The sequence below is a fragment of the Pseudochaenichthys georgianus genome, chromosome 4 (genome assembly GCF_902827115.2).
Source record: "Pseudochaenichthys georgianus chromosome 4, fPseGeo1.2, whole genome shotgun sequence".
NCBI classification, from domain to species: domain Eukaryota; kingdom Metazoa; phylum Chordata; class Actinopteri; order Perciformes; family Channichthyidae; genus Pseudochaenichthys; species Pseudochaenichthys georgianus.
This window is the reverse complement of record NC_047506.1, coordinates 14004543-14018756: the sequence shown is the minus strand read 5'-3', so window position 1 is coordinate 14018756 and position 14214 is coordinate 14004543. Positions and strand designations below refer to the sequence as shown.

The 14214-nt window shown below is 42.7% G+C and overlaps 1 protein-coding gene across 1 annotated transcript in view; it reads right to left on the bottom strand.

The window, feature by feature from the left end:
- ankrd13c (ankyrin repeat domain 13C) overlaps nucleotides 1–14214 on the bottom strand; it is a 34930-nt gene that overhangs the window by 2781 nt on the left and 17935 nt on the right. Inside the window, exons 4-9 of the mRNA XM_034081054.2 lie at nucleotides 14034–14119; nucleotides 7158–7203; nucleotides 6154–6220; nucleotides 4859–5003; nucleotides 3847–3978; nucleotides 2872–3033 (exon numbers count right to left, since the gene is read on the bottom strand). Coding sequence (XP_033936945.1) covers nucleotides 2872–3033; nucleotides 3847–3978; nucleotides 4859–5003; nucleotides 6154–6220; nucleotides 7158–7203; nucleotides 14034–14119 — 638 coding nt within the window. The remainder of the gene's footprint in view (nucleotides 1–2871; nucleotides 3034–3846; nucleotides 3979–4858; nucleotides 5004–6153; nucleotides 6221–7157; nucleotides 7204–14033; nucleotides 14120–14214) is intronic.

Here is a 14214-nt window from a genome sequence, read left to right as displayed (position 1 = left end):
GTTAAAGGCATCTAAAGACTAAACTTCTGCAGGGTCACACACAACAGACACAACAGTGGAAAACAATGGTACACATAAACAAATAAAATGTCATAATAATTCAACTGAAAAGAGACAAACATTACATTTAACCAGGGTGTTTTAAAATGGGTCGATCAAATATACCAATATCAGCTCAACAGCAGATCTGAAACCTTAGTTAAGAATCTATAGTCTCTTAAATAAAATTAAATATAGGATGTTACTGTTTCTCTATCACTCTGCCATTAGTCATTCCCACAGAGCGATGCCATGTACAGCCCAGGCCTGTAGGGGGCCCCGCTGCCTCACTAACCTCTGTTTGGCATTTACAGCCTCTCAGATGAAATGAAACTGAAGTACTATAATTAAAGACACCACTAAACAGCTGATACCTGAGACATTAACCTATTTCAGTGTTAATCTATTAAAGTACAAATTCCCCTAACTTCCTGAAAAGCAGCATTTTTGCTCTTAACCCTTTTTGCATTCACACAGAGAATGACATTTCTACAGCAGCAGAAAACAGCCAGAAAGAGAAGCATTAAAGACTCAGACAGCAGTCTGTGTCGATACAAGTTAAATGTTTGTTGTCCTGGGAACAACTGAGGATGAGTACACATTTCGGTATTTACTTTTTGTCGTTTACTTTCTTTGCTCCATTGCAATTTTGCTTGCAGGAGAAAGACCGAAGCATAAAGAGGCAAATGAATGGCTAAATAGGAGCGCCTGAAGGTGATAATAACCCATGGCTGTAACAACTACAGAAAAGCACCACTTCGGTCTTTCTCCTGCAAGCAAAATTGCAATGGAGCAAAGAAAGTAAACGACAAAAAGTAAATACCGAAATGTGTACTCATCCTCAGTTGTTCCCAGGACAACAAACATTTAACTTGTATATGATCAGACTCAGTGTTTTACATAAAAATGGACAAAAATGGACAAATGTATAAGCCAAAGAAGGCGGAGAATACACTTAGATGTACACTTAGATGTATGTTTAGAAAAAATCAAACAGGTTTTTCCGATCAGTTTTGTTATCAGCTGTGTCTCTATCCACCAGCAAAGAAAATACACCTCTCTAGAGATCAGCCATATAAAACCATATCGGAGTTTCCTCCTCATATCAAATAATATCCGAAGCTTCCTGAGGAAAATGATCCTGCCCTCTTGAATAAAGTGTAAGAGTTCTCCTTCAGCGTCACTTTATTTTAAGATTGCTCTGGCTGACCCTATGAGGAGCTCCATCCTGTTTCTCCTAAAATTGACTTTCTCCTCAAATGAACTCGATGTTCCTGCCAACATTCACCCTGAATCCCGCCAGCTGACCTCTCTTTTATAAGCCGTGATTAAATAAAGCAACTAGGGCAGAATAACGTGGCAAAATGTTGTGAACTACGAGACATAAGATTGTGATAAAAGTCTGCTGCGAATCCAAAAGGAGGCGATATCTTAGTTCCTCTCCTTCCGCAGCTGCAGTCTGAACACAGAGATGTTTTGGTGTGTTCACTGCCGGCTGCGGCCTTGTGCTCTCTCACTGTGTGTATGGGTCGTGACGTGTTGTTGTGACGAGGACAGAGTACACGCAGCCAGCTGAGGCCCTGATCTGCTGGTGTGCCGCTCCCTGCCCTCCATCATTCCATCGCACCAGGGCTTTTAGCCTTCTGCCATGTGATCAATAGTGTCAGCCCTGTTCAAAAGCCCCCACGCTGTCCACAGGCAGCGCTGACCCTCTCCGCATCGCCCCGCTAAACACAGCAGCTGCTTATTTTCTTCTCACCCGCATTCCACATATCATTTCACTGCTGCGGTGGAAATAGAAAGATTCCCACATCGATACTAAGACCCACAGCTTTGTACAATACACATGGGTGACTTGAATAAGTGGTGATAGTTTGACAGACAATAGAGTTGATGAGACAAAGACCAGCACAGAACAAGGGGGAGTGGACACAAAACACACAGAGCAGTTAAAAATCTATTGAGAGGTGAGAGGCTTTCCTCATGTGCGACTGGCTTTATGGTCGGTGTTTAGACAAAGGCTGGCTGGGCAAACTCTAGAACATACTGCAGTGACGGATGATGGGTGGGACTGTCAGAGTGTGAGTGTGAGTGTGAGTGTGAAGGTGCAGCTGTGGAGCTTTCTCCACTAGGTGGCATTGAAGGGACTTCAATCCATGTAGAGTGGATGGGGTGGACCTGTATACACTTTTCATCCTGCTTTCATTTCTGAAACCAATCTAACATCAAAGAACGACAGTGGGGAGTAACGCAGGAATGTCTCAATAAAGCATGCAGAGTGGATTGACAGGGTCCCGCAGGGGGTCTGTGATGTTCCTACAGTGCAGTGCAGATACAGTAGTGAGATCTGTGAGGTTTATTTGGTCGGAGACTTCAGTCCTACCCCAAGGTTCCAGCGGGACAGGACAGTTTCAGGACTGGACTGGTGGTTACGCTGCAGGTTTGAGTAAACAGGATGTTTATCCGTGAGAACATTTATTGAAAAGTTCCTCCTCCATTGCTCTCAATTTCAAGCTGCACACTAGTAGACATAACTTCTTCTGTTTCTTACCAAGGACAGCATGACTTCTCAGTATCCACCAACTTTGTTTGTTTTTACTCACCTGGGCCAATACGTTGAAATTGAACCCCCTTGATGGGAATCAGTTTGATTAGAGGCGATGGAAAGGACACAGTAAATGGCTTATGTAGACTAATGTAGTTCCGGAAAAATGGTTGCAGCTGTAAAACCTTTACTTTGTTTGCGTTTGCGAGAATCACTCTGTGGTAGCCCCTTTTTCCCTCAATATACTGTGGAAATTAAAACTCAGCCATATTTGAAAGCTGACTCACCTCATAGTTCTGCTCTATGATATTCCCTCCTTTGCTCAGGCTCTCCATGATGGCTTTGTTCCTCAAGATGTCCTCCTCGCTCAGATGTTCCCGTCTCTTCCTGGACTCGAGCACCAGGCCGTTCACAGAGTAGAAATCTGCCAGAAAGTTTCCCACTCGCTCCTGGAAGAGGAGGAAACAGTTGGATTATCCCCTGCTGAGTCACCAATTTCTCAAAGGGAGTATAACACAAAGTGATAGCCACATAACTCATCCTCCACCTCCCTGCCCTGTGTGTTAAATAAGAGTCTTTCACCTGTGGTTACTTTCTGGGGTTATAGCTGATTTATTTACTGTCTTTCCTGTCTGGTATGGGAGATGTAGTGAAGGAAATATGATCAAGAAAAGGGAAAGAGTCTACAGAAAGAGAAAGGTCAGACTAAAACACATAATCGGGACACATTTAAAAGGCTCAAAAAGATGGAGAGGAATGTGTGAAAGGACCAAAAATAAAAAAGTCTAATTTAGTCCAGATCAAACTATTGCAAATGTATCTGAAATAAATAAAATGGCATTGTAATTCTACAGTAAAGTTCATGTTAAAATATGAGAGTACAGGGATCCACTCATTTAAGGCAGCACACTGTTCTGGCTTTTAGTTTTTAAAGGTCAGACATGCTGTTGTCAAGCGGTCAACAGTCATTGCTCTTTCCAATAAAGCAGCTGAAAACCATTATATATTACATGTGATGATGTGCTACAGATCCTCTGTAATATACCCTTTGATGTATATCGGTGTACCCTCAATTTCCTGCCGTAACCAGACAATTGATCAAATTCTTTTGAACTCTCTGTCTGGGTCAAACCTATAACAATTCCAGAAATTCCACATCCAGGTGGAGCCCTGAGACCCACAGCTGACTTTAGAGGGGTGAGGATGTGGGAGTAATAACACGATAACAACATCACAATACAACTTTAACGAGTCCCACAGACCGTCTTGTCCTCTCTGAAGAGCCAGCCGGTCTGCGCCCTGGAGAAGGTGATGGACTTGGTGGAGAGAGTGGCCGAGTAAACATCGCTGCTCATCAGGATGTCCACTTCCTCCTCCGTCTCCATCTCAGACTCCTGAAAATACAGCAGAGGGTCAGGAAACCACAGAGGCATCCACACTCTGACTGATGTAACAGCAGCATCAATTGAATGTCTGTTAGCAAGAGCAAGATATCTTAACCACTACTGGCCAGATTAAAAATAAAATACCTAATATGTTGCAACAATGCTATTTAGTCATTTACTGAAAAGAGTTATGCTTGTCATGAAATTGGGCGTCTTTTTTTTTCTTTATTATAGCTTCCCTTTATCACCACAACCAAACATTTAGAAATGCAGTAGAGCTAAAACAATTAAATCATTAGTTAAAGGTGGGGTAGGTAAGTTTCATAAACCGGCTCGAGTGCACTAACATTTGAAAGTACACAGCCCAAAAGAATCCGCCCCTTCCTTCAGACTTCCTTACAGAGCACCTCCTCCAACACACATGAACGCGCAATGCACGCCCATTGACGGCACGTCCAATGAGGGCACGAGATATATTTGTGCGTGCACGAGATGGAAGGCTGACAGACAGGGCGGCAATCCTTGTACTTTCTACAGCATTACGGCTTCCACAGATGACATTTTTTATGGATTTTTTGTCAAAGCACTTCAGATATTCATTGCTATCGGGATGTTAAGAGCATTCCATGGAATATAACAAAAAGTGTATCTCGAGCCGGTTTCTGAAACTTACCTACCCCACCTTTAATATAAAGAAATGAATCTGCAACTACGAATTGAGGAACATGAATAACAAGATATTTCAATATTGCTTTGAGAAAATATTTTCACTATTCTCTGACATTATGTAAACAAAACCATGCATCAAAAGACAATTTGTAAGATAAAATCAATATTACAAATAATCATCAGTGTCATTTTCAGTCTTGTATCAGCATGTCTCACACACCTCGTGGTGTATCCGCTGGAAAACCTTCTGCTCGTTGTCCAGCACAACAAAGGACTCGGAAGGGATGGCGTTGCCGTTGAAGATGAAACTGAGGTCCCCACGCTGACACTTCATGTCTGTGAAGTCTATCAGTGTAGTGTCCAATCTACACACACAAGTATGCACAAACAGAGAGTGTGTTTAGTTTAGTGTGGGAACTTTAAATACATTAGAGGAGAAGACAGCCTAACCACGGAAAGGAAACAGAGGGTGACAGAAAAGAGCTGCACTTTGGCCGACACCAGAGTCAATACTGATGTATTTCACACCTTTGCTCTCAGAGTTAAGAGACAATGTGTATGTTAATCATTGCCATGGGCGACCAACAACACATTTCAAGACTCTCTTTTTGCACATTGTCAAAGCGGGTAGTCCAGGGATGAGGCAAGACAGCAAAGAGAATAGCTGATCTCCATTAAACACACAGTGGAAGGAGCGGTGTAGGTATGGCAGGCCTGACACTCTGAAGCCCCAGAATGTAAATGAACTTGCTGTGACAGTTTTTTATTTCACTCTCTCCCTCTTTTTTACTCTCTGTTCCTCCAGGATAACGAGAGGGCATTTTGAATACCAAATGAGAGCCAGGAGCAGTTCCACAGAATAATGACAGGCTCTACATCAAGGATATCTCACACAGCATGCAGAGACACAAACACACTCTGTGCCAAGTTGATTCTTCAAATAGATTTAGTTGGTATGTTGTGATGATACCCAAATATGTATGTGCTGGATAAAGGGCTGCCCTGGTTTGTCTCACAAATAAGCTGCTGTGCATCTGTGTCAGAGACAGACTTCTGGTAGTTCAAAACTGCCAAAAGGCCATGAAAAACTAAAAACATGAACAACAGGAAAGAGGAATCCTGCTGTATATTCATTGTTGTGACCATGTGTCATCTTGCGTCTTAGGGTGAGGAATTTCTGCGGAACAATAGTGAAACGCTGCTGTATCTCTCTCCCTAGGAGGCTCTGATTTAAAATTGAAACACAGAAGTAAAAGATCTGTGCCGCCTTTCAGCTTCCTCATGATTTCACACTCTAGTTAGCCAAACTAGTTCAAAAGAAAACGGGGAGGTAGAGAGGAGAGGTTGGTGTGTGCAGCACAAGATGACAAGGAGACTTGAAAAATGCCTCTGAATTTTCTTGTGTATTTGATCAGATCACAAAATATATTGCTGTCATGAAGCAGCTGTAAGATGCCCTACCTTGGTTTAAAACATCAAACACTTTACTTATATACATTAGTTGATAGGACTTGCCTGATGTTGAGGCCCTGCTTGTAGATCTTACAGGCATCTGAAGGCAGGATTCTGGAGAGCAAAGGCACTGCAACATGAAGAGATACAGTAAGGACATGTGAAACTACACCTAAATTTAGAAAGCACGCTCAATAATGCAGACCACCGCGCTCCTCAAAGCCTCGGTATCATATAGCTCTGTAACTAGAGGGCAGTACAGCGTGAAAGTCTGTGGCTAAATAAGTCAGACTCACGAGAGTAACTGAGAGCAAGAAAATTCCCTTGAAGTTATATCATAGCTCAAAACTCAACCAAGAGGTGTTTAAAAAACCAAAACCAAATACTGACACTTTATCATGTGAACACTTAAGCTCTTTAATCTACAAATAATGTATTGCCTACACATTTGACATTTACAAATTGTGTTGTGCAGCAGGTTTACATTTAGTTGCAGCCATGTGTATTACATAATACTGCGCTGCTAGTCAATAATTCACATTCAATAAGGACACAGTGAGCTCACAGAATTCTGTCCTTGCTCACAGTGCTGACTAAGCCCACGTGGTACATTTAATCTGTATCCAGTTACGGTTTATCAGGTGCAATTGTGCGTAAATTCAGTGCAGATGGAGAACACATTCTGCTTCTGGTTTGAGGATATAATAATAAAAGGAAAGAGGTGGACATCAGAGGGCGGTGTGTCCGCTCATGTCCAGCAGGAGGAGGCATTTTCAGCCTGTAGCCTCTGGTCACTATGGCCCAATCCCAAACCACTCCCTCGACCCTACCCCTCCGTGACGGAGTGAACTCCGTCTGTAGCCACACTCGCAGCTCAACGAGGCTCCCTCCTCGTTGAGGGGGCGGTTTGGGAATGGGCCTATGAGTCTCTTACCGCACAGATAAACACTAACCAGACAGACTTGGCAGCATCCATTACATTTCTCTGTCTGTAACACATTGTTCTCTTCCAGAGTGGATGATGTTTTCTGCCACTACTGTTAGACAGCAGGTTTTGATTGACTCACCCCAACTTTGGAAGTCCCAGTGAAGCTCCAAGTAAAAGTCTCCAAGCTGCAAACAAAGACAAATACATCTTAATTACAAGTAGAACTACATGAGTGGATAAGTGGTAAAAATAGTCTAACTAATCAAAAGGAGTGTTGTGTGCATACAACAAATACTGAAACATAAAAACTAGACACATTTTCAAAATAACAATCAAAAGATCATTGCAAATTACAAATCTATATTGTGTATGAAAGCCGCTCAATGTACATGCACCTGAGAAAACATGAGCTTTTATCTCCATCCAAACAAATCACGCCTGACTGATACAACTCAATACATCCCCATTATCCTGCGAGGTGTACTGAAATGTGATTAACTGATCTCATCATCATCATCATCATCACTGGTGGTCTCAGTCTGGCATTCAGGGATGATGTCAAGCAGAAAGCAGATCATCATTTCCCAGAGCTGCATAATTTCTGACAATGACGCAGACAAATACAATCTCTGCCTCATCATCCAGGACGGATCTCATCCCATACGTCACACACAGCTGAATGCCAAGTATCTCGTACAGACATCGAAACCTAGAATTTCTCTTTAAATGCAGCTCAAACACACAGGGTTAAAAAAGTTGAACTCTTTTGCTCTTGCACATTAGCTCTCTTTCTCCCTGAAGCATTTGTGGGGGTGGCATTGCTTTAAAGCTGTCCTTGAATCTGAAATAGCCAGATAATTATGCCTATTAGTTTAGTGAGTTGCCTCATTAAACTCATGTTAGGCAGAAACAGCAAAACACAGAGGCTAGTAGCTTGGTTAGCACATAACTGTGTCTGTACCAGGCTTGGATTTTCGTCATTTTAGGGGCAAGGCCATTTGGCCTTTGGTGTCACACATTTTTTCAGGGCGAAAAGGCCACATGCCAGGGCACAAAGGCTATTGAGGGAAAAATTTGGATTTGGAGCTTACAAATAAATAACTTCACTTTCTAATGACAAAAAACAAATCACTTTTTTAATATCAATAATCGTATCATCATATAGGCCTATGCCTCCTTAGTATTAATGTATCTAAAATGAAATACTTTACTTTGAATAATTAGTGTTTGGTATGTTTTCCATCTACTACTCCTCCCATTCATAAATCCGAAATGAAATCTAAAAATCAAAAGTTCTATTAATATGTAACAAATATATTCAATTTCAGAGCAGAAGAAACAGCCTTCAGCAGTGCACAGTGAAGCTCCAACATCCAACTGTATGAACAAGCAATACTTTGAAATGCAAAAGTGTGTGCGTGTGTGCGTGCGTGTGCGTGTGTCTCTTTAATCAACTCCTCACAGCTCCTCATATCTGTTGAGAAACTGGACAAAAGTTAAAGATGTACAAACCACAGACTGTCTGTGTCATGACGAATACAGTCGCTGATTTAATTCTGTCTTTAGGACGTTGTTGTGAGTTTGGACGGAGCAGCTACAACATTAGTTTAGCCCAGGCATCCTCAAAGTACGGACTCCGATCCGGATCCGGACCGAACCACAACTGTCTCTGGACTCTGAGCAAATTATATTTTTCATATGTATTATCTGTATTATCTGTGTTATCTGCGAGACATCGCCACAACGCAACGAGTCAAAATGATCCGCTATGTCCATAGACTGCAAACAGCGCTCTGCATGTCCTGTTCCACTGTCTGTGTGTGTCTGTCAACGCATTGGTCCAATCACATTCAGCATCCCGTCAGCGTTTCTCCCCCCCCCCCAAACAATCTGCGAATCAGAGGCACAGGTCTTCGCGGAATGCGGGTGGGAAAAATGTGTGTCTCGTCTCTTTCAACCTGTCTGAGTCAGAGCGAGAGTTTAAAAAAAAAAATTCAGAGCGAGAGTTAACAGCTCATCTAGTTCCATCTGTACTGTAGCTAGTAGCCTAGTTTCACCTACCGGGGTGGCAACTGACACCCTAAAAATAGGCCTTGCCACCACAGCTGCCACCCAAGTTGGCAGCTTTGTTTTGAAAGAAAAGTTGTGGCTCATCGGACATTTATGAGAGAAACTCTCTAATGTCCGAGTGCAAGTGAATGTAGCACAAGATGCACGTCATGTAACCCCTCCCCCGGTCCTGGCGCGAGCGTGGACATATGATTGGCAGCGATTTCATTTGAACGGGACGGCGCAAAACGAGAAGCATTCGGACCCAAGCACTGAAGGAATGAGGTATTTGCGGTCTACACTGACAAAGAGACTGTCAGTGTGGCTGCACTCAGCACTGAATCAAAACGCACTAAAGCTGTTGATCTTAATACGTTTGTGAGGCGTTTTGCTGAACAAAATGGTAATCGCCGCATTCAGCTGTAATACACGTCAACTTGATGCTCTGCTCACGGATGAGCATACAAAACTATTAAGAGATGACCTTATGTGTGTAAATATATTTTTTTCTTTGAGGGGGTCTGCCCCCAAAAAACAGTTTTAAGTCCTGAGAAAGTCAAATAAGACGGTGTGTAAAACTACACTGCCCAGCCAAAAAAAAGTAACCACTTTGATTTAACTAGGTTAGTAGGTAAGGACATTCCACTGGATAATAACCAGTGTTGGGTGTAACGCGTTACAAAAGTAACGGAGTTACAGTAATATATTACTTTTTGCTGTAACGAAGTAATGTAACGCATTACTAATGAAATGTGGGTAATATATTACCCGTTACAATGCTCAGTAACGCAGTTACAACACATTTTAACCCGAAATTAAATGGTGTTTTGTTTTTTAACAATGTACTAACATAGCGAGACATTCCGACACCAGACAAATTGTGCGGGTAGATTAGTAAACCTGGTGTTTACCCTTCAGGCTTCGCGCCGGGATCTTCGGGGCAGTTGAATGTTATTCACCCGCTATTCAAAAAAGAGAACGGAGCGAAAAATACTAACAACAAATTGTGTCAGGTGCGCGTGACCTGCTCCGCTGCGCGTGCATCATTTCCAAAGTGCTTCCACAGCAGTGACACACATCTGTGGATAATCATTTATACGAAACTGGTTAAAGCAACCATCACTAAACGCCAGCAACACTGCATCTACTGCAGACAGTAGCAACAGGTCGGATGGGGACATCACGTTACCCTCCGTTGTGAACACTAGCTGACTCCCGCCTGACTCGCCGCCCTCAACCCCGGAGCAGCAGTCTTCATCGCCCGAAACACCGCCGCCCCTCTGCGGCCCGCAGGTGCCAGCCAGGATACCACGGCAAAACAGAGCCTGCCCAGGTATATCTAAACAAGTACCTGCCTGTACAGTGGGGTTAGGTGGTCATTTTGCAGCTCGTGGTATACAAATAGACAAGGGCTAGAATATGTGAAAATAGTGCCATATTCTGCCATGCCTGTAGAAATGTTGGGTCACAAATAATGCATACAATAGCACAGATGCCTTCACCACGAATGGCTACAAAAATATCTCATATCCCAAGCTTATCAACAAGCTAATGTTGCAGCTGAAATGATCTCCAGGTCACAAATTCAACCTCACATGATGATGTGATACCAGTTTTCAAGCACAGTAAATATTCTCTTCCCAGAGTATATGATGGGACCAAGGTGATGATTTAGTAGGCTACATGGTTTTAATAATACTTTTGCTTTTCAATGTTTGCCATTTCAAACCATGAGCTGGTTCAAATAATATTTGCCTTGATTTACAATATGTATCATTTGTTTTATCGGTACAGTTTTGAAGCTTTTGTGCTTTTCTTTGCCATAGTCCACTTTGGACTGTATGAGATATTTCAGGATATATATTTCACTTTTAACTCACTTGAAATGTTGTCTCACTTGCTTGGTTTCAAAACATAACAAATGCCAAAATACTGTTCATTGGGGCCATCAATGCTATTTTTCATTGCTGTTGCCGGCCACTATTGCTCATGTAAACCTACTACTGCTGCGCCCCCTGTAACCTCAGAGGCACCCTGAGTCATTTTGTTCTGGAGCCGGGCCTGCACACGGCCACATACTAAACACACTACAGAGCCCATTCCGTGTCCTGTCAGTGTTTACTTCCTCTCTGCCTTATTCTGGTGATTTATCTGACGTCCAGCGCTCCGTCTTTTAACCTCTTTTCCTTTCTCTTTCTTGATCCTCCTTAGCAACCTTCATTATAGTCCTTGACAGTGGTCTGTACTGCTGTATTAACAACGTGTCACATGTTAAGAAGTTACAATCAGAATGGAGTATTCAACTAAGCCGTGTAATAAAAGTTGTTAGTAGCCTTAATGGCCTACACAGTTGTTATGCTATACCACATCGCCTTTCACTGGATGTATAATGAGCTGCACTAAATTACATTTCAGCATTTAAAATACCTAGCCATTCTTTTGCGGTTATTTTGGTGAAAGTAACTAGAAAAGTAACTAAAGTAGTGTAACTCATTACATTTCAGAGACAGTAATTTTGTAATGTAACTTATTACTTTCAAAAGAGAGTAATAAGTAATATGTAATATATTACATTTTCGAAGTAACTTGCCCAACACTGATAATAACTGAAGTATAAAAGAATGCATGACTGAAGTGATGGAGACCATGTTGAAGGCAAACAAAAAGAGAAAATAACAGGTCAAATCAAGCAAATCCCCCTCTCAGATTCCACAGCAACCAGAAGAACATAAATACTGGCTGGTGATTTGATTAATTAGTAGGGATGCACGATATTGGTTTTTTGAAACCGATACCGATAACTTCCTGCTTCTCAAGACCGATACCGATAACCGATAATAAAAATAAAAATTACGCCACTAATTATTTTAACGCGATTAACGCATGTGTATTTTTTTTCCACGGCCGCCCCGTAGTTTCAGAGCGCATCGAGTTTAAAATACCATCTACAAGCTGATGCTGACAGCCCTGCTCCTGCCGCCCGCTTGTGGCAGACCACACTTCCACGCTCACCGGCAGGCACCGACTGGCCATCTGGAGGACCGGGAGGGTGTGTGTACGTGTGGTCCGAGCGAGCAAGAGAGAGACCTTAGTGCATTGTTGTTGTTAGCATCTGGTGCTAGCTAGCTGCGCTAACGGATATAAGGAGCTGTTTAAATGAAAACAGAGGAGCGCTCTATCCACACAACTGCGCCGAGCACTTGACTTTATGCAGGAAGCAGACAGCGGGACATTGTAGGAGAAGTCAGCACACTCAGCAACATGATTGCAGCGTCCAGGCTGCTCCGGTTCGAGCATATGCCTTGAGTTGCACATAGCTCCAACGCACGCGCGCGCGCGCAGACACACACACACACACACACACACACACACACACACACACACACACTGTATTGTATTATTGTCTTCGTACGCTTTTAACACGCCATCGTAGCGATGGCGATGTTTCAGGTGACTGATCAGGTTCGAAGTATTAGGGAGCGCTGGATTTGTGAAGAACTCCCCTCTTCCTAAACCACTAACACCACAGTACTGGCAAAACGGGAGGAGCCGAGTGAAAAACAAGCGCCCCTCATCCCAATCCACCCACACCGCAGTATTTTTTCTTTTTTTTTACCCAAAAAAAATATTGTATATTATCGGGGCTATTAATACTGTTATCGGTTTATCGGGATGACGTCATAATTCCTAATATCGGACCGATAATTATCGGGCCGATAATTATCGTGCATCCCTATTAATTAGCTTTGTGATGGAATAAAAAATGCACAGTGCATTTCCTTAGCTGTGGATGAGTCCACTGACACTGCTGACAATGCTCAGTTGCTGGTGTTTGTGAGTTTTTATGATGAGGCAAAGGGGGAGTTTGTTGAAGATGTGTTGGGCCTGACGAACCTCAGTGGACACACAAGGGGGCAAGACATTTATTAAGCAATAATGGGAATGCTGAATGAAAGAGGGTGCAGCTGCCTTTATTCATAACTGTGCAGCTCTTACACTGCGACTCTGAGGGGTCAAGCACAGACACAATAACAATGAAAACTGCTGCATACAGACTATTTTTGTTTTTGCAACCTCGTGTTAAGAATCTTGTTGCAATTGTTTAAAAGTTTGAATGACCGTAATAAACGGACCTTTGTCTTATTGAAACATTTATTTTGGACCTTTAAGATTTGTATTTGAGTACCCCTGGTTTAGCCTGATCGATCCAATCTCCATTCTAAAAAACACGCATTTTAAAAGGTTTTTCGCATGCCGTCTTGTCTGCACACTTGTCAAAGCATTAAAGCATGGTTTTTACTAATCGTTATCAGTATTTAGTTACTTCGGCATCATTTTGAAACGTGTATTACAATGAAATCACGGTAAAATAGGTTAATTTGGTCGTAGTTGGTTTCCACCACAGTGTTTACATGGAGATAAGCCCCGCCCCCTCTCCAGCACGTCCTGTTTGAATGACAGGAGTAAACACAGCTGACAGCCGCGGTGAAACTCCAGCGGTTAGAGCAATGCGAGTATTCGCATCGCGTCCGTTGTGAACGCAGCATAATGCAGTTCAGAAACCACTGTTCTGACGCTTTTAAAGCAACTTTTAAAAGTGTGAGGGGCCCAAAGGCCATGGTGGCCGTAGGACGTACAATTATTTGTGGGGCATAACGGCCAGACCGAGGGGCTACGACGGCCATGGCCGTCATGAAAATCCCACCCTGGTCTGTACATGACTAAATGTTTACAGTATGCGTATGTAAGTGAGACACAGAGACACATGAAAATGGTCTGTTGGTTGGTAGTAAAATGTTTACAGTGTGTGTAAGTGTTCATGTGACGGCACACCAAGCAGCCACAAAATCCCTGAGCTTTCATTTAACTTTTAACACCACTGACTCTATCTACAAAAAGATGATAGGGGCGTGAAAAGTAAGAAGCTCTGATGAGCCGAAAAAAAAGACACAGCATCCAGACTCACTTCTTTCAGGGCTTTGAGCAGCTTGGGCCTCTTGTCCTCCACTGTCTCCCTGGACTGCTGCTTCAGCTTCCTCAGCAACGCTGTGACTGCAAGACAACAAATAAAGACAAAAGAGAACCATGAGTGAGAACAAAACTGATTTTTGCTGTGTAAAAACACACAATAGTTAGAGCTTTTTCCA